Raw genomic sequence first — 20,085 nt, 5'->3', positions numbered from 1 at the left:
CCATAAGTCTATTCTCTATGTCTGTTTCTCCACTGCTGCCCTGTAAATAAATTCTTCAGTACCATTTTTCTAGGTTCCGTATATCTGTGTTAGAATACAGTATTTATCTTTCTCTTTCTGATTCACTTTACTCTGTATAATAGGTTCTGAGTTCATCCATCTCATCAGAACTGACTCAGATGCGTTCCTTTTTATGGCTGAGTAATGTTGCATTGTGTATATCTACCACAATTTCTTTATCCATTCATCTGTTGATTGACATCTAGGTTGCTTCCATGTTCTAGCTATTGTAAATAGTGCTGTAATAAACAATGGGATACATGTGTCTTTTTCAACCCTGGTTTCCTCAGGGTATATGACTAGGAGTGGGATTACTGGGTCATATGGTGGGTTTTATTCCTAGTTTTTTAAGGAATCTTCATACTGTCTTCCATAGTGACTATATCAATTTACATTCCCACCAACAGTGCAAAAGGGTTCCCTTTTCTCCACATCTTCTCCAGCATTTATCGTTTGTAGGCTTTTTGATGATGGCCATTCTGACTCGTGTGAGGTGACATCTCACTGTGGTTTTGATTTGCACTTCTCAAATAATGAGTGATGTTGAGCATCTTTTATGTGTTTGTTAGCCATCTGTATGCCTTCTTTGGAGAAATCTCTGTTTAGGCCTTTTCCCCACTTTTTGATTAGGTTGTTTGTTTTCCTGGTATTGAGTTATATGAGCTGCTTGTATATTTTGAAAATTAATCCTTTGTCAGTTGTTTCATTTGCTGTTATTTTCTCCCATTCCAAAGGTTGTCTTTTCATCTTGCTTATAGTTTCCTTTGCTGTGCAAAAGCTTTGAGTTTAAGCAGGTCCCACTTGTTTACTTTTGTTCTTATTTCCTTTACTCTAGGAGGTGGGTCATAGAGGATCTTGCTTTGATTTATGTCGAGTGTTCTGCCTATGTTTTCCTCTAAGGGTTTTATAGTTTCTGTTCTTACATTTAGGTCTTTAATGCATTTTGAGTTTATCTTTGTGTATGGTGTTAGGAAGTGTTCTAACTTCCTAAGTGTTTCATTCTTTCACATGTAGCTGTCCAGTTTTCCCAGCACCATTTATTGAAGAGGCTGTCTTTGCCCCATTGTATATTCTTGCCTCCTTTGTGAAACATAAGGTACCCATAAGTTCATGGGTTTACTTCTGGGCTTTCTATTTTGTTCCATTGGTCTATGTTTCTGTTTTTGTGCCAGTACCATACTGTCTTAATGACTGTAGCTTTGTAGTATAATCTGAAGTCAGGAAGGTTGATTCCTCCAGCTCCGTTCTTCTTTCTCAAGATTACTTTGGCTATTTGGGATGTTTTGTGTTTCCATATGAATTGTGAAATTTTTTGTTCTAGTGTGAAAAATGCATTGGTAATTTGATAGGGATCACATTGAATCTGTAGATTGTGTTTGGTAGTATAGTCATTTTCACAAGATTGATTCTTCCTACCCAGAAACGTGGAAATCTCTCCATCTGTTTATGTCATCTTTGATTTCTTTCATCAGTGTCTTATAATTTTCTGTGTACAGTTCTTTTGTCTCCTTAGGTAAATTTATTCCTAGATATGTAATTTTTTTGTTTCAGTGGTGAATGGGATTGATACATTGATTTCTCTCTGATTTTTCATTGTTAGTATATGGAAATGCAAGTGATTTCTGTGTATTGATTGTGTATCCTGCAACTTTTATAAATTCATTGATTAGCTCTAGTAATTTTCTGATACTAGCTTTAGGGTTTTCTATGTACAGTATCATGTCATCTGCAAACTGAGAGCTTTACTTCTTCTTTTCCGATCTGGATTCCTTTTATTTGTTTTTATTCTCTGATCGCTGTAGCTAGGACTTCCAGAACTATGTTGAATAAAAGTGAACACCCTTGTTTTGTTCCTGATCTTAGGGGGAATGCTTTCAGTCTCACCATTGAGAATAATGTTTGCTGTAGGCTTATCATATATCTTCTCTGGTGGCTCAAATGGTAAAGCATCTGCCTACAATGCAGGAGACCTGCGTCCGATCTCTGGGTTGGGAAGATCCTCTGGAGAAGGAAGTGGCACCCCACTCCAGTACTCTTGCCTGGAAAATCCCATGGATGGAGGAGCGTGGTAGGCTACAGTCCATGGGGCTGCAAAGAGTAGGACATGACTGAGTGACTTGCTTTCACTTTTCACTTTATCATATATAGCCTTTAATATGTTGAGGTAGGTTTCTTCTATGCCCATTTTTTGAAGAGTTTTAATCATAAATGGGTGCTGAATTTTGTCAAAGGCTTTTTCTGCATCTATTGAGATAATCATATGGTTTGTATCTTTCAATTTGTTAATATGGTGTATCACACTGATTGATTTGAGTATATTGAAGAATCCTTGCATTCCTGGAATAAACCGAACTTGATCATGGTGTATGAGCTTTTTGATGTGTTGCTGAATTCTATTTGCTAAAATTTTGTTGAGGATTTTTGTATCTATGTTCATCAGTGATATTGGCCTGAGTTTTCTTTTCTTGTATTGTCTTTGGTTTGGTATCAGGGTGATGGTGGCCTCGTAGAATCAGTTTGGAAGTGTTCCTTCCTCTGTAATTTTTTGAAGAGTTTTAGAAGAATAGCCATTAGCTCTTCTCTAAATGTGTAATAGATTTCTCCTCTGAAGCCATCTGGTCCTGGGCTTTTGTTTTTTGGGAAATTTTTGATCACATCTTCAATTTCCGGGCTTGTAATTGGGTTGTTCATAATTTCTGTTTTTTTCTGGTTCAGTCTTGGAAGATTGAACTTTTCTAAGAATCTGTCCATTTCTTCCAGGTTATCCATTTTATTGCCATATAGTTGTTCGTAATAGTCTCTTATAATCCTTTGTATTTCTGCATTGTCTGTTGTAACCTCTCCTTTTTCATTTGTAATTTTTTTGATTCGATTCTTCTCTTTTTTCTTGATGAGTCTGGCTAAAGTTTTGTCAATTTTGTTTATCTTCTCAAAGAACCAGGTTTTAGTTCTATTACTCTTTACTATTGTTTCTTTCATTTCTTTTTCATTTATTTCTGCTTGGATCTTTATGATTTCTCTCCTTCTACTTATTTATTTATTTATTTTTGTTCTTCTTTTTCCAGTTGTTTTAGTTGTCAAGTTATGCTATTTGATGCTTTTCTTTTTTCTTGAGGTAGGATTGAATTGCTATAAACTTCCCTCCTAGAACTGCTTTTGCTGCATCCCATAGGTTTTGAGTAGTTGTGTTTTCATTGTCATTTGTTCCTAGAAATTTTTTGATTTCCCTTTTAATTTCTTCAGTAACCTGTTGATTACTTAGAAACGTGTTGTTTAATCTCCACATGTTTGTGTTTCTTACAGTTTTTTTCTTGTAATTGATATCTAGTCTCATAGTATTGTGGTCGGAGAAGATGCTTGATATGATTTCAATTTTGTTAACTTTACTGAGGTTTGATTTGTGACCCAAGATGTGGTCTATCCTGAAGAATGTTCCATGTGCACTTGAGAAGAAGGTATATTCTTCTGCATTTGGATGGAATGTCCTGAAGAAATCAGTGAGATCCATCTCATCTAATGTATCATTTAAGACTTGTGTTTCCTTATTAATTTTCTGTTTTGATGATCTGTCCATTGGTGTGAGTGGGGTGTTAAAGTCTCCTATTATTGTATTATTGTCAATTTCTCCTTTTCTGTCTGTTAGTGTTTGTCTTATATATTGAGATGCTCCTGTGTTGGGTGCATAGATATTTACAATTGTTATGTCTTCCTCTTGGATTGATCCCTTTGTCACTATGTAGTTTCCTTCCTTATCTCTTGTGATCTTCTTTATTTTAAGGTCTATTTTGTCTGATATGAGGATTGCTACTTCAGCTTTCTTTTGCTTCCCATTTGCATGGAATATATTTTTCCATCCTCTCACTTTCAGTCTGCACATGTCTTGAGGTCTAAAGTGGGTTTCTTGTAGACAGCATATATACAGGTCTTGTTTTTGTATCCATTCAGGCAGTTTGTGTCTTTTGGTTGGAGTATTTAATGTATTTATATCTAAGGATTTAAAGTAATTATTGATATATATGTTCCTATTGCCATTTTCTTAATTGTTTGGGGTTTATTTTATAGATCTTTTTTCTTCTCTTGTATTTCTTGACTATATAAGTCCATTTAACATTTGGTGTAAAGTTGGTACTGAATTCTCTTAACCTTTGCTTGTCTGAAAAGCTTTTGATTTCTCCATCAATTTTGAATGAGATCCTTGCTGGGTACAGTAATCTTGGTTGTAGATTTTTCCCGTTCAGTACTTTACATATATCCTGCCATTCCTGCCAGAGCCTGCAGAGTTTCTCCTAAAAGATCAGCTGTTAAGTGTATGGGGTTTCCCTTGTATGTTACTTGTTGCTTCTCCCTTGCTGCTTTTAATATCTTTCTTTGTGTTTCGTCTTTGTTAGTTTGATTACTATGTGTCTTGGCATGTTTCTCATTGGGTTTATCCAGAATGGGACTCTTTGTGCCTCTTGGGCTTGATTGACTATTTCCTTTTCCATATTGGGGAAATTTTCAACTATAATCTCTTCAAAAATTTTCTCATACCCTTTCTTTTTCTTTTCTTCTTCTGGGACCCCTATTATTCGAATGTTGGTGTGGTTAATATTGTCCCAGAGGTCTCTGAGACTATCCTCAGTTTTTTTCATTCTTTTTACTTTATTCTGCTCTTCAGAAGTTATTTCCACCATTTTATCTTCCAGTTCACTGATTCGTTCTTCTGCTTCAGATATTCTGCTATTGATTCCTTTGAGCGACTTCACTTTCACTTTTCACTTTCGTGCATTGGAGAAGGAAATGGCAACCCACTCCAGTGTTCTTGCCTGGAGAATCCTGGGGAAAGAGGAGCCTGGTGGGCTGCCGTCTATGGGGTCGCATAGAGTTGGACACGACTGAAGCGACTTAGCAGCAGCAGCAGAGTATTTTTAATTTCAGTAATTGTGTTGTTTGTCTCTGCATGTTTATTCTTTAGTTGTTCTAGGTCTTTGTTAATTGATTCTTGCATTTTCTCCATTTTGCTTTCAAGGTTTTTAATCATCTTTACTATCATTCTGAATTCTTTTTCAGGTAGTTTGCCTATTTCCTCTTTATTCATTTGGACTTCTGTGTTTCTAGTTTGTTCCTTCATTTGTGTAGTGTTTCTCTGCCTTTTCATTATTATTATTTTTTAACTTATTGTGTTTGAGGTCTCCTTTTCCCAGGCTTCAAGGTTGAATTCTTTCTTCCTTTTGGTTTCTGCTGTCAAAGTTTGATCTAGTGGTTTGTATAAGCTTCTTATAAGGTGAGGTTTGTGCTGAGTTTTTGTTTGTTTGTTTTTCTTCTTATGGGCAAGACTGAGTGAGGTAGTAATCCTGTCTGCTGATGATTGGGTTTGTATTTTTGTTTTGTTTGTTGTTTAGATGAGGTGTGTAGTGCAGGGTGCTATTGGTGGTTGGGTGATGCCAGGTCTTGTATTACAGTGGTTTCCTTTGTGTGAATTCTCACTATTTAATACCTTCTAGGGTTAGTTCTCTGGTAATCTAGGGTCTTGGAGTCAGTGCTCCCACTCCAAAGTCTCAGGGCTTGATCTCTCTTCTCAGTCTCTCCACCAGCCCCCTCTGCATTCACACAACCAGTGTCTTCTTTTTAATAAACTGCCTAGATTCATCATAGCTTTTCTTCCAAGGAACAAGTGTCTTTTAATTTCATGGCTGCAGTCACTGACTGCAGTGATTTTGGAGCCCAAGAAAATAAAGTCTGTCACTCTTTCCATTGTTTCCCCATCTATTTGCCATGAAGTGATGGAACCGGATGTATCTTAGTTTTTTGAATGTTGTGTTTTAAGCCAGTTTTTTCACTCTCCTCTTTGATCTTCATCAAGAGGCTCCTTAGTTCTTCTTTGCTTTCTGCCATTAGGGTGGTGTGATCTGCATATCTGAGACTATTGATATTTCACTGAGCAGTCTTGATTCCAGCTTATGATACATCCAGTCTGGGATTTTGCATGATGTATTTTGCATATAAATTAAATAAGCAGAGTGACAATATACAGTCTTGATATACTCCTTTCTCAATTTTGAACCAGTCCATTGTTCCATGCCTAGTTCTCACTGTTGCTTCTGGACCTGCATACAGGTTTCTCAGGAGGAAGGTAAGGTGATCTGGTATTCCCATCTCTTTCAGAATTTTCCACAGTTTGTTGTGATCCACACAGTCAAAGGCTTTAGCATAGTCAATGAAGCAGAAGTAGATATTTTTCTGTAATTCCTTTGCTTTTCCTATGATTAATGGATATTGACAATTTGATCTCTGGTTCCTCTGCCTTTTCTAAATCCAGCTTTTACATCTGGAATTTCTCAGTTCACTTACTGTTGAAGCCTAGCTTGAAGGATTTTGAGCATTACCTTGCTAGCATGGGGAAGACTGAAGGCAAGAGAAGGGGATGACAGAAGATGAAATGGTTGGATGCATTGGTTGGATGGCATCACTGATTCAATGGACATAAGTTTGAGCAAACTCCAGGAGATAGTGAAGGACAGGGTAGCCTGGCATGCTGCAGTCTATGGGGTTTCAAAGAGGTGAACACAACTGAGCAACTGAACAACAACAAGGGGAGTGAGTGCAATTGTGCAGTAGTTTGAACATTCTTTGGCATTGCCTTTCTTCGGGATTGAAATGAAAACTGGCCTTTTCCAGTCCTATGACCACTGCTCAGTTTTCCAAATTTGCTGGCATCTTGAGTACAGCACTTTAACAGCATCATCTTTTACTATTTGAGCTCAGCTGTACTTCTGTCACCTCCACTAGCTTTGTTCATAGTAATGCTTCCTAAGGCCCACTTGACTTCACACTCCAGAATGTCTGGTATAGGTGAGTGATTACCCCATTGTGGTTATCTGGGTCATTAAGACACAATTCTTCTGTGTATTCTTTTCACTTCTTTTTAATATCTTCTGTTTCTGTTAGGTCTATACCATTTCTGTCCTTTATTGTGCCTGTCTTTGCATGAAATGTTCCCTTGGTATCTCTGATTTTCTTAAAGAGATCTCTAGTCTTTCCCATTCTATTGTTTTCCTTTATTTCTTTGCCTTGTTCACTTAAGAAGGCTTTTATCTCTTTGCTGTTCTTTGGAACACTGCATTCAGATGGGTATATCTTTCCTTTTCTCCTTTGCCTTTCACGTCTCTTCCTTTCTCAGCTATTTGTAAGGCCTTCTCAGACAACCATTTTGCTTGCTGCATTTCGTTTTCTTGGGGATGGTTTTGTTCACTGTCTCCTGTACAATGTTGCAAACTTCTGTCCAAAGTCTTCAGGCACTCTAAGTTGCTCAGTCATGTTTGACTCAGCGACCCCATGGACTAAAACCCACCAGGCTTCTCCATCCATGGGATTTTCCAGGCAAGAGTACTGGAGTGGGTTGCCATTGCCTTCTCCAAAATTTATTTTTCTTTTTGTTGAATTGTAAGAATTCTTTCTAGTCCTGTGTAAAAGTTCTTTACAAAATATATGCTTTGCAAAGATTTTTCTCCCAGTCTGTGACTTTCCTTTTCATTCTCTTACTAGTGTCTTTAAAGAGCAAAAGTAAAAACTTTTGGCTAAGTCCTATCTAAGAAATCTTTTTCTAACCTTGGGTCACAAAGATCTTTTCCTGTGTTTTTTTCCCTAAATGTTTTATGCTTTCAGCCTTACAGTTAGATTTGTAACCCATTTTGAGTTAATTTTTATGGATGATACAAAGTATTAATTTGAGCCCATTTTTTACATGGTGATTTCCAGTTGTTGGAGTGCCACTTATTGGAAACTCTACTTTATCCATTGTATTGCCTTTGTCAAAGATCTACTGATTTAGTTCCTAAATATGTGGGCATTATTTCTGGTTCCTCTTTTCTTTCCAGTTAACCAATTTGTCTGTCTTTACATGAGTACCGTGCTGTTTTGATTACTATACCTTTATAACAGTTCTTGAAATTAGGTAGCTTTAGCCCTCAATTTTATTCTTTTTCAGAGTTGCTTGGCTATTCTAGCTTCTTTGCATTTCTATAGAAATTTAAAATCAGCTTGTTGATTTCTACAGAAAACCTTCCTGTAATTTTTTATTAGGGTTAAGTTGAATGTATAGATTTATTTGGGAGTGAATTGAGACTCAAACAATAGTGAATTTTCTGACCCATAAACAAAATATATATCCCCATTTATTTAGGCCTTTAACTTTTTCCAGAAATATAGTTTTCATCATATAGGTCTTGCATATCTTTGTCAGATTTATCCCTAAGTATTTCATATTTTTGGTGCTGTTGTGAATGGTATTTTTTTCAGTTTCAAATTTTTATTCCTAGTATATAGAAATATAATCAAATTTTTGTATATTCATCTTGTAGCCTTGCCAAAACTGACTTGTTAATTTGAGTAGTTGTTTAAAAACGCTATCAGGTTTTCTGCATAGATAATCATATCATCTGTGGATAAAGACAGTTTTACGTTTTCCCCTGTATCTTCATGAAATGGTCTTCTTTGCTCTGTCAAGTCTTTGCACTGAGATCTACTTTGGCTGATTTAATATGGCCACTCTAGCTTTCAATTTTTAACCCGTGCTAACATGGTAGGCCTAATGCTAAAGCTGAAACTCCAGTACTTTGGCCACCTCATGCGAAGAGTTGACTCATTGGAAAAGACCCTGATGCTGGGAGGGATTGGGGGCAGGAGGAGAAGGGGATGACAGAGGATAAGATGGCTGGATGGCATCACCGACTCAATGGACATGAGTTTGAGTAAACTCCAGGAGTTGGTGAGGGACAGGGAGGCCCAGCGTGCTGAGATTCATGGGGTCGCAAAGAGTCGGACACGACTGAGCAACTGGACTGAACTGAACTGAACATGGTATACCTTTTTTTTTAACTTTTAAGCTTTAACCTATTTGTGATTTTATGTTTAAAGTGCATTGGCAGGATTTAGTTGGTTCTTGTTTTTCTGCTCTGCACTGGCAATGTCTGCTTTTGGTTGGGATATTTAGACTGCATTTGATGTGATTATTAATATGGCTGTTTATGTTCTCTTTGTCCTAGCTGCTCTTTATTCCTGTTTCTCTCTTTTTTTCGGCCTAGTTTTGGATTGCTTTTTGTTTCTCCATTTTATCTTTATTATTATGGCCTATCTTCAAGTGTTATTATACTACTACACCAGTAGTAAAAGAACATTACCACAGTGCATTTCCATTTCTCCTGTCCAGGCTTTACAATACTGTAGTTGTGAATTTTTCTTTTACATATGTTATAAAGCCCACAAGAAATTATTATTTTTGTTTAATAAGAAAACCTTATCTATTTAAGGTTAATGTAGTTGCTGCTTTATTCCTTTGAGTAAATTCATATTTCCACTTGCTGTCATCACATAGAATGTGCTTTTTCAGTGTATACTGAGTCCATTAAAGCATTTTGCCCTTTGAAACTCAACAAATCTTTGCTTTCTCAAAAAGCCAGGCTCCAACAATAGAAAAACATGCTTTTTTATGTTATTTATGCCAAGACTTTTAGATGTCTAATTTGAAACTAAAGCTGCTGCTGCTGCTGAGTCACTTCAGTCGTGTCCGACTCTGTGCGATCCCATAGACGGCAGCCCATCAGGCTCCCCCGTCCCTGGGATTCTCCAGGCAAGAACACTGGAGTGGGTTGCCATTTCCTTCTCCAGTGCATGAAAGTGCAAAGTGAAAGTGAAGTCGCTCAGTCGTGTCCGACCCTCAGTGACGCCATGGACTGCAGCCTACCGGGCTCCTCTGTCCATGGGATTTTCCAGGCAAGAGTATTGGAGTAGGGTGCCATTGCCTTCTCCAGAAACTAAAGCTAAATGATTAATTTTTGGACTTGGCTGTCTTAATGGCATATGAAGAGTTATGTGTTCAAGGAGGCAGGACGAACAAAAGAATACAGATAATATCTCAAGATATTATTTCCTGTAATTTTTTCATTCTGTAGATTTCCATAGCATTTTGTACTCATCTTAATAGCACTGTGAATCCTCTGTATCTTCAGTACTTAGTGGAGTGGTTGATACATGTTTAAATAGTTTATTTTCAGTAGCAACCAGACTTTATGCCTATGTAGCTGAGTCCTAAGCTATTTATTTTTATATAAAAAGACTGTCCAACATCTTCTGAGGAAATTTTTGAAGCAAGATGGTAGTAAAATGAGGTAATAAGGTTAAAAATTTTTTTATCCTTCACAAGAGATTTTAAGAAGTATGTTACCATTTGAATATACTTCTTTGACAGGATGCCTATTCCTGTGCCCATTCACAGTTTATAAAAGTATCATGTTCATGTTTGATAGTCTGTTTTTTTCCAAGGAGAGGAAAAGTATGGTTTTCGATTCAGTGCCAGAAATTATCCAAGGAAGGAAAATTTAAAAAAAAAATGTTACTCATGTAAATGCTTTTGTAACTGTCTGCTGCGCCTTCTTGGCAAATGGATTTCTGAGGCCAACTTTTGACTTCCACCCTTTACAGATCTATTATAGATTCTAGAAGTATAAGAAGTGCCAGCTTATTCTGAAGCAGATAAACAGAAAGCTCATATAATTAGTATGTTTTCTCAGTGTCAGTCCTCTTTTGTTAAAAGCAAATAAATAAGTTAACATCAATCTTTATTCCCTTCCTTCCTTCTTTTCTTGCCACATGTGAGTTAAGCAAATCATGAGTAGAGATTTAATGCAGTGTACCACATCTTCTAAAATATCAGTGGTAGGTGTGACTGAGATGACTGCAAAATCTGGTGCTTCCAGGGTATTCATGTTCTCTCTCTCTCTGTCCCTCCCCACCCCCTCCACTCTCTTCTCTTTCATTCCCCTTGGCTGTCTTGAATACCCTCTAGCCTCATTACTTAACTTTCTATTTCTAGGCTGTGTTCCTTTATATGCCTATCTTATTTATTAGATCTTCTGAGCCTTGAGCAGTATCAGCACAGAATAGGCATTCTGTAAATATTTGTTGGATGAATGGGTAGATGAATATCTAATTGGTTCCTTGCATTTTTTACTAAGACTATATCATAAGCATTTTCCTAAATTTAAAAAATTTTTGTAAACTCATTTCAAATAGGAATATAGTACTTTGTCATATGAATAGATCATACTTTATTTAACTATGTCACAGTTATTTCACTTGTATATATCTAGTTTTTCACTGTTCTAAGAATGTGATGAACAGATAGCTTTGTGTGTAAGACTTTTCCTATACCTGATTATTTTCATAGAATGGTTTTCAAGGCATTTTAAATGCTCTTAATAATTTTGTACTTTGCTTTCTAAAAAGATTGTGCATTTGAACTATTATCCATAGTGTATGAAGGTGACTGTGTTGCCATAGTCTCCATAGCATTGATAAGCTCCATTTTTAAACATCCTGACTAGTGAGGTTGGTTAAAGTGGTATCTTTCTATTTGATCAAGGTGAAGTTGATATTTTTCTCAAATATTTGTAAACTATGTATATTTATTCTTTTGGGACAAGAACTAGCCCTATTTCCCCACCTGTGTATTCATAAGACAAGTTTGAATACTGTTTTTTATCTTAAGTATGCGTGAATGTTTAAACTTTTTATTTGGCAGATTTCAAGTAAAACTGATTGCTCCAAAATTTGGATATATTAGAATTATTCACTTTGACCTTAATATTCAAAATGTTCACAATTCAAAAAAATCATTCCAAGATATAGAATTACCTATTTTAAAACAATGTTTAAAATATATATTCTGTAAAAATATGTAGACATTGCCTACAAAGGAGAAATGGCAGTTAAATTTCCTGAGGAGGTTGAAGTTGTATAGAAAACTGTCTTATGTTTTCCAATTTCCCCACTCTTCTTTTTTTTTTTTTGATGTTCTTTCTCAAGACTTTATCAAGCATAGTAGAAAACTTGTATACATATATATAAATAATATGTATAATATATATATTTTAGAAAACTTATGAATTTTTGCCTAACATTTTGATTCCATTTGTTTGACTTAGTATGAATAGAATGCTAGATTTCTAATTTAAAAAAATAGATATGCAACAAGCAACAAAGATTTACTGTATAGCACAGGGAACTATAGTCAATATCTTGTAATAACCTATAATGGAAAATAAAACTAATGTGTAGTGTATAACTGAATCACACAATAAAAGAATTCTACTTTTTAAAATTTAGTAATGTTTATCTTTTTGCCAGTTTTTCTAAATGTCCTATGGACATCTATTAACAATATATTAGATACAAAATTTTAAATACATTTGTATAGAATATAAGATTAATATAAATTAATATAAATAGAAATCTATTGTATTTAAACTATTAATGACATCATTCAAGATGCTTTTGTAACTTTTTCCGCACTTGATAAAATATTCTCAGAGAAATGTTGATATGTGTCACTATGATTATATATATTTTTCTTTTCCCTTCTATTTCTTCTGACTTTTGCTTTATGTATCTTTGTTTCTTTGTTGTTAGGTGTCTAATGGTTTATGATATCTCTCTTCTTTGTGAATTGTACCTTTTATCATTAAAAATGCTCATCTTTGTTTTCATTTAAAATAAATAAATTTAATTAAAAAAAATAAAACTGTCATAGGTACTTGGGAATCAGATACTGTGATTGGGGGTGGGTGTAAGAACAGATATTACAGGTAGACCTGTTTGCTGTGCCTTCAGGGAAGACAATGAAACCAGTCTTTCCTGATAGAACATTCTTAAATAGCTGGTATGGGAGAAAAACAAATGTAAATCAGGAGACCTAGAGTCTAATCTCAACTCTGGAATTAGCCTGCTTTGTCTCCATTCACAGATTACTTAATCTTACAGTTTTCTTACAGTTTCTCATTGCTAATGTTTTAACTAAACAAGGGCCATACACCCATGGTTTGGTGTATAAAGCCAAACTCTAACAGTGGGCGTTTGCAGCAAAGTAAGGGTTTATTTACAGGGTGCCATGAGAGTGAGAAACAAGTCTCAGATCTACTCCAGATTAGTCTTTGAATTAGGGATGTTTTAAAGAAGAAGGACAAAGACTGGAATTAATCATCATGTTGTGACATTTATGTGACATTTTTCAATCATGGTTTTGGGAGTCAGAATGTGTTTGGTTTATGATTCTCAGGGCAGGTGGTCCATGGCTTGGGGGTCTGTGAGTTCATCTGGCCAGGAAAAATAACCTGAGTTTGTATGTTAATAATGGTATATACAACAGCAATTTTATTACAGTAACTATGTTATCAACAACAGTAATCTTAGTCATCTGACTCTAATTAGTGTTCAGTTAGCAGAGGATTGAGGGGACAAGAAAGGGATTGAGGGCAAAGGAGACAAGTTTTGGATAAAGAGATTAATCATAAATTCAGAAAGGGAACTCAGTTTTAGGGGGGGCTCATAAGTTCTTCCCAACTCTAAAAATCTGATTTTATTATCCAGAGGACAAAATACAGTTTTTATGAATCCAGTGCTATTCTTGTGAATAGGTCTGTAAAACAACTCATTCTTTCTAGGAACTTTTTGAGAAGAGTAATAGGAAAATTTCCTATACTAGCTAAATTTTTTAGGTGAAGCCAATTACCAATCCTGGATTATATTCTTTTGATATATTAAGAATGGCAAAATTAAATTATTTTTATGCTCTTTTGCCTCAGCCAAAGAACTGTATATTCAGTGTTTTCTCTTTCAACATTGCCAAAAAATGACAGGTTGGGTAAATTTAAAGAGCACAGGGAATTTCTTTGTTGTAGTTTAGTCACTCAGTCCTGTCCAAGTCTTTGCGAGCCCATGGACTGCGGCACGCCAGGCTTCCCTGTCTTTCACCATCCCCTGGACCTTGCTCAAACTCATGTCTATAGGACCTTTGTTGGCAAAGTGACATCTCTGATTTTTAATATGCTAAGTTTGTCATAACTTTCCTTCCAAGAAGCAAGCATCTTTTAATTTCATGGCTACAGTTAACCATCTGCAGTGATTTTGGAGCCCAATAGTCTTTCACTGTTTCTATTGTTTCCCAGTCTATTTGCCATGAAGTGATGGGACTGGATGCCATGATCTCAGTTTTTTGAACCCTGAGTTTTAAGCCAGCTTTTTTCACTATCCTCTTTCACCTTCATCAAGAGGCTCTTTAGTTCCTCTTCACTTTCTGCCATAAGGGTGGTGTCATCTGCATATCTGAGGTTATTGATTTTTCTCCCAGCAATCTTGATTCCAGCTTGTGCTTCTTCCAGACCAGCATTTCTCATGATGTATTCTGCATAGAAGTTAAATAAGCAAGGTGACAGTATACAGCCTTGACATGCTCCTTTCCGAATTTGGAACCAGTCTGTTGTTCCATGTCGGGTTCTAACTGTTGCTTCCTGACCTGCATATGGCTTTCTCAGGAGGCAGGTAAGGTAGTCTGGTATTCCCATGTCCTTCCCTCCCCCCCCCCCCCCCCCCCCGCCTTTTTTTTTTCCCATGTCTTTTTAAAGAATTTTCCAGTTTGTTGTGATGCACACAGTCAAAGGCTTTAGCGTAGTCAATGAAATACAAGTTGATGTTTTTCTGGAATTCTCTTGCTGTTTCTATGATCCAGTGAATGTTGGCAATTTGATCTCTGGTTCCTCTGCTTTTTTTAAATCCAGCTTGAACATCTGGAAGTTCTCGGTTCATGTACTATTGAAGCCTAGCTTGGAGAATTTTGAGAATTACTTTGCTAGCATGTGAAATGAGTGCAATTGTGCAGTAGTTTGAACATTCTTTGGCATTGCATTGCATTGGGATTGGAATGAAAACTGACCTTTTCCAGTCCTGTGGCCACTGCTTTTTCCAAATGTCTTAAGCTTGCATATCTTCTAAATACAGAGATTATTCAGGGAGAAAAAATGACTAGCTGCAAAAACCCTCCAGGCTTTTAAGAGAAGTTATTACTTAGGGAATCATGGTCTTGGCTGAATAAATTGGGTTAGTTAAAAATCACACTTAAATGTTAGCCGTTCCTTTGCTTGAGAAAACTGATTGGGGCTTGGGGCTTCCCTGGTGGCTTAGACGGTAAAGAATCCGCTCGCAATGAGGGAGACCTGGATTTGATCCCTGGGTAGGGAAGATCCCCTGGAAAAGGGAACAGCTACCCAAACGAGTATTCTGGCCTGGAGAATTCCATGGACAGAGCAGCAGGCTAGAGTCCATGGGATCGCAAAGAGTCCGAGGTGACTAAGGGACTTTCACTTTCTTTCACTTTTCTAAACCAAGGGAATCTGACTGTTCTGTGTTCGATTTGTTAGGTCTGGCTCAGTGCGTTGAACTCTGCTGGCATCTGAGAGGGGAAGCCGGAAAAAGGCAAGTTCCTGGTGCAAAGGTTGCTCTGCAGCATAATATAGGCATCGGAGGAGCTGTCGTTGTTACGCTGTACAAGATGGGCTTTCCTGAAGCTGCCAGGTAAGTGGCGTTCTGGATTTAGTTTGGCAATGAACCCTTCTGACTTCTCGCAACTGTTACATTGTACATGTAAAAAAAAGTCCCAATTTTATTGTGTTAGTACTTAAAGAGACCAAGTATCTCATTACCTTGCTTTAACAACTTGGCTTTAAAATGTTAAAGCTGGTAATGAACTTTCAACCTTAACCAGCCTTAGGAAAATTTTGTTCAAAAAGGAGGCAGCATAGTGAAAAGAGAATGCTAAACCAGAAGCCAGAGCTAGCTGGGAATATGTTTAACAGCTTTATTGTGGCGCAGTTCACATGGCACAAATTCACCATTTTACCTGTATATGGTTTTTAGGATATCATAGAATTGTGCATTCTTCACCACAGTTAGCTTTAGAACATTTTTAATACCCCCAAAGAAGAGGAACCACGTACCCATTAGTAGTCATTCCCCATCCTCACTTTTTGCAGGCTCTGGCAACCACTAATCTATTTTCTGTCTCTAAGGTTTTGCCTTATTCTGGACATTTTATATAAATGAAATCATAAAATAGGTGGCCTTTTGTGATTGCTGCTTTCATTTAGCATAATGTTTCAGGGTTCATCCATGTTATAAAAAGGAATGTAATACTTCATTCCTTTTAATGGCTGAATAATATTCCATTATAAGGGTTCTGATTTCTTCAAATTCTCATTGACACTTGTTATTGTCTGTTTTTTTATTTTAGGTATCCTAGTGGGTATGAAGTCATATCTCATTGTTGTTTTGGTTTGCATTCCCTTAACGGATACTGATGTTGAACATCTTGTCATTTGCTCATTGGCCATTTGTATATCTTAGGAGAAATACCTATTCAGATATTTTGGCTGTTTTAAAATTGGGTTGTCTTTTGTTATTGAGTTGTAATAGTTCTTTAACAACCACTTTTTGAGGGCCTGATGTGAGCACTGAGACTAAAATAGGTGTTTTGTCTGCACATCTTTGTTTAATCCTCATAAAAGGCGCACATGGTAAGTTTTGTACCTTGTTTATAGGTGAAAAAATTGATGGTCACAGTTAAAATAATTTATCTAAAGAGTCTTAAGTGGTAGCAGTCAAGACTCTAACCTTCATCTATCTGAGTACAAAGTTCCTGGTTTTTGGCTATTCTGTGCTTCTGATCTTTGATATTGTTGAAACAGTGCCTGTGTTCCAGACCTTAGAATGAAAATTTCAGCAAACATAGAAGGAATTCATACACTAAATAGTTAACCCTCAAAGTCCCTTCCAACTTTCTAATCCTTATCTATCGAAGTTCAAATTTCCTGTTTTGTTGGCTACTATGTGCTGATCTTTGACATTGTTGAAACATGCCTGTGTTCTAGGCCTTAGAATAAAAATTTCAGGAAGCATAGAAGGAATTCATATACTAAACAGTCTTCAGAGTCCCTTCTAACATTTTATATACTAGATTTCTTCCAGAAAACTTATGGATAAACCAAGTAAAAAAATATAGTCAGACTTCAGTTTCTACTAAAAAAACTTTGAATATTAAGATATCATGAGGAGCATCCTTTTATAAGATGAGTAATCTCTTTTCTGAGTTTGTGTAAGTTCAGCTTCCCTAAAGCAGGGCACATATCAAATAAATTGTAAGATATGAAGAATTTTCAGAAAACATTGTTATAACTTTATATATTAATTTTTTTCCTAATCTGGATGAAAAGTTGCTTAATCATTATTAGCTTGATAAGCTTTCAACACAGGCAAAATAATTACCTGTGATTTGTTGGAACTAGTCTGGACTCTCCCCCAATGAAGTGTCAAGATACTTTGTATGTACACGTAAAAGTGTTCATTATTTTATCACATACAATTAGGAAGAAGTGGCAAGCTTGCAGAAGGGCACAGTGATGATTATGAGTAAAGGCTGAAAAATTAGACTATTAATAAAATGAAATTGGCTTGTGGAGGATTTTAAGCCACTCATTCAGACTTTTGACTGAGAAGATGGTATACCACAGATAACTCTGCTCTCAGTGGAACAGAAAAAAATTAGAATTTAGCTAAGGGAGAATTCAGTGTAATTCAGTTCCATTTAGTCATGATTTACTGAATACCTACTGTGTGCCAAGAATTGGGGATATAAATAAGATTTTTTTTAAAGCCGTGGTATCTGATTCTTGAGCAGCTGACATTTAGTACGGTTTCATAGAAAGTGAGTTTCCTGGCCTGGATCTTGAAGGGTAAAATGGAGTTTGCTAAGACAGGGGTATTCCAGACACAGGGAGTAGCAAGGGCAAATGGATGGAAGGATGAAGTAGCCTTGGGCTTCCCATGTGGTGTCAGTGATAAAGAACCCTCCTGCCAATGCAAGAGATATGAGAGACAGAGTTTCTGTCCCTGAGTCTGGAAGATCTCTTGGAGGAGGGCACGGCAACCCACTCCAGTATATATGCCTGGAGAATCCCATGGACAGAGGAGCCTGGCAGGCTACAGTCCATAAGGTCGCAAAGTTGGACATGACGGAAGCGACTTCTCACGCTGCAGGCATGCATGAGGTAGCCTGCCAGGGTCTGAGAGCTGTGTGCATTTCATTCAGCTTTGGTGGGAGCGTACCTCCACTCCTCATTGTGATGTTAATATGACTCCTCTAGTAGGTTCACTTTTCAACCTCTTAGACTTTCCAAGGGCTTCTCAGGTGGTGCATAGGTAAAGAATCCATCTGCCAATCCAGGAGACACAGGAGACTTGGGTTCTATCACTGGATCGGGAAGATCCCCTGAGGAAGGGAATGGCAACCCACTCCAGTATTCTTGCCTGGAAAATCCCACGGACAGAGGAGCTAGGTGGGCTACAGTCCATGGGGTTGCAAAGAGTCGGACATGATTGAGCATACACACAGGCTTTCCAAAACCATCTTTGACCTTCCGTCTTAGCTGGTTACTTTTCCTTGTACCTTGTTGAAAAAACAGAAGCTATTAGACCCAAACTCCCTCATCGTCCATCCCAAGGCTTCCTGACCTATTTAGAATTCAGTTCAGTCGCTCAGTTGAGTTCTACTCTCTGCTACCTCATGGACTGTATGTAGCATGCCAGGCTTCCTTGTCCATCACCAACTCCCAGGACTTGCTCAGACTCCTGTCCATTGAGTCGGTGATGCCATTCAACCATCTTATTCTCTGTTGTCCCCTTCTCTTCCTGCCTTCAGTCTTCCCCAGCATCAGGGTCTTTTCAAATGAGTCAGTTCTTCGAGTCAGGTGGTCAAAGTATTGGAGCTTCAGGGTCAGTCCTTCCAATGAATATTCAGGACTGATTTCCTTTGCAATTGGCTGGTTGGATCTCTTTGCAGTCCAAGGGACTCTCAAGAGTCTACTCCAACACCACAGTTCAAAAGCATCTATTCTTCAGCACTCAGCTTTCTCTATAGTCCAGCTCTCACATCCATACATGACTACTGGAAAAGCCACGGCTTTGACTAGATGGACCTTTGTTGGCAAAGTAATGTCTCTGCTTTTTAATATGCTGTCTAGGTTGGTCATAGCTTTTCTTCCAAGGAGCAAGCGTCTTTTAATTTCATGGCTACAGTCACCATCTGCAGTGATTTTGGAGCCCAAGAAAATAAAGTCTCTCACTGTTTCCATTGTTTCCCCATCTATTTGCCATAAAGTGATGGGACCGGATGCCATGATCTTCATTTTTTGAATGTTGAGTTTTAAGCCAGCTTTTCACTCTCCTCTTTCACTTTCATCAAGAATCTCTTTAGTTCTTCTCCGCTTTCTGACATCTTAATTCCAGCTTGTGCTTCATCCAGCCTGGCATTTCTCATGATGTACTCTGCAAGTAAGTTAAATAAGCAGGGTGACAATATACAGCCATGATGTACTCCTTTCCTAATTTGCAACCAGTCTAGTGTTCCATGTCTGGTTCTAACTGTTGCTTCTTGACCTGCATATCTAGAATTACACCCATCTAATCTCTTCTGTGAGTCTCATCTTTCACAGGCTGCTAGATCTCATCCCCCTTCACCTTCTTAAGACTTCTCTCCTCTTTTCCCCTGGTTCATCATCATCATCAGGCAAACATGCTATGATATGTTCATCTAAAAACAAAAGCAAATCTTCCTTAATGCCACCCTCCCCCTCCAGAGACCACTCCATTTCACTCTTCCCTTGAAAGTAATGTCTCAAAAGAGCCACAATGTCTGTATTTCCCTCTCCTATACACTCTTTAGTTTACCATTTTCTGACTTCTGTCTTCCAGCATTCACTTAAAATTGATTTTGTCAAAGTCACCCGAAAAATCCTGTTGCCAGTCCAGTGGGAGTTTGCCCTTTGACATAGTTTCCTCCTGCTTCCCTCCTCCCTCCCTCCAGAATTCTTTCTCACCTCTGTTACACCTTGCTCTTCTGGTTTTCCTCTTGCATCACTGGCTGCTGCTTCCTCTTCTCTCCCAGACTTGTAAATAATCAAGTCCTAGTCTTCTTTCTCTATAATGCCCTTAAGATGAACTTGTTTGTTCACATGGATTTAAATGCCTTCATTATGCTAATGATTACCCACTTTATCTCAGCCGAGACCTATTCTGGCTCCAGACTCTCATACCCAGCTGCCTTCTTGTCTCACATACTGACTGTGCTTGAGATGGAACTTTGATCCCCTTTATTCAAATTTAACT

The 20,085-nt window shown here is 37.3% G+C and overlaps 1 protein-coding gene across 7 annotated transcripts in view; it reads left to right on the top strand.

Annotated features, from left to right (window-relative positions):
- SCP2 (sterol carrier protein 2) overlaps positions 1–20,085 on the top strand; it is a 197,114-nt gene that overhangs the window by 64,800 nt on the left and 112,229 nt on the right. For all 7 annotated transcript variants that reach the window (XR_003510367.1, XM_027537222.1, XM_027537223.1 and 4 more), the window contains one exon: positions 15,288–15,441. Coding sequence is in view for 6 of the 7 variants with exons in the window: in XM_027537222.1 (XP_027393023.1) it covers positions 15,288–15,441 (154 nt within the window). In the remaining variant the exon portion in view is untranslated. The remainder of the gene's footprint in view (positions 1–15,287; positions 15,442–20,085) is intronic.

Source organism: Bos indicus x Bos taurus, chromosome 3 (genome assembly GCF_003369695.1).
Source record: "Bos indicus x Bos taurus breed Angus x Brahman F1 hybrid chromosome 3, Bos_hybrid_MaternalHap_v2.0, whole genome shotgun sequence".
In the NCBI taxonomy this organism is placed as follows: Eukaryota; Metazoa; Chordata; class Mammalia; order Artiodactyla; family Bovidae; genus Bos; species Bos indicus x Bos taurus.
Note: the sequence above shows the minus strand (reverse complement) of the source record. Positions and strands in the feature narration are given on the sequence as shown.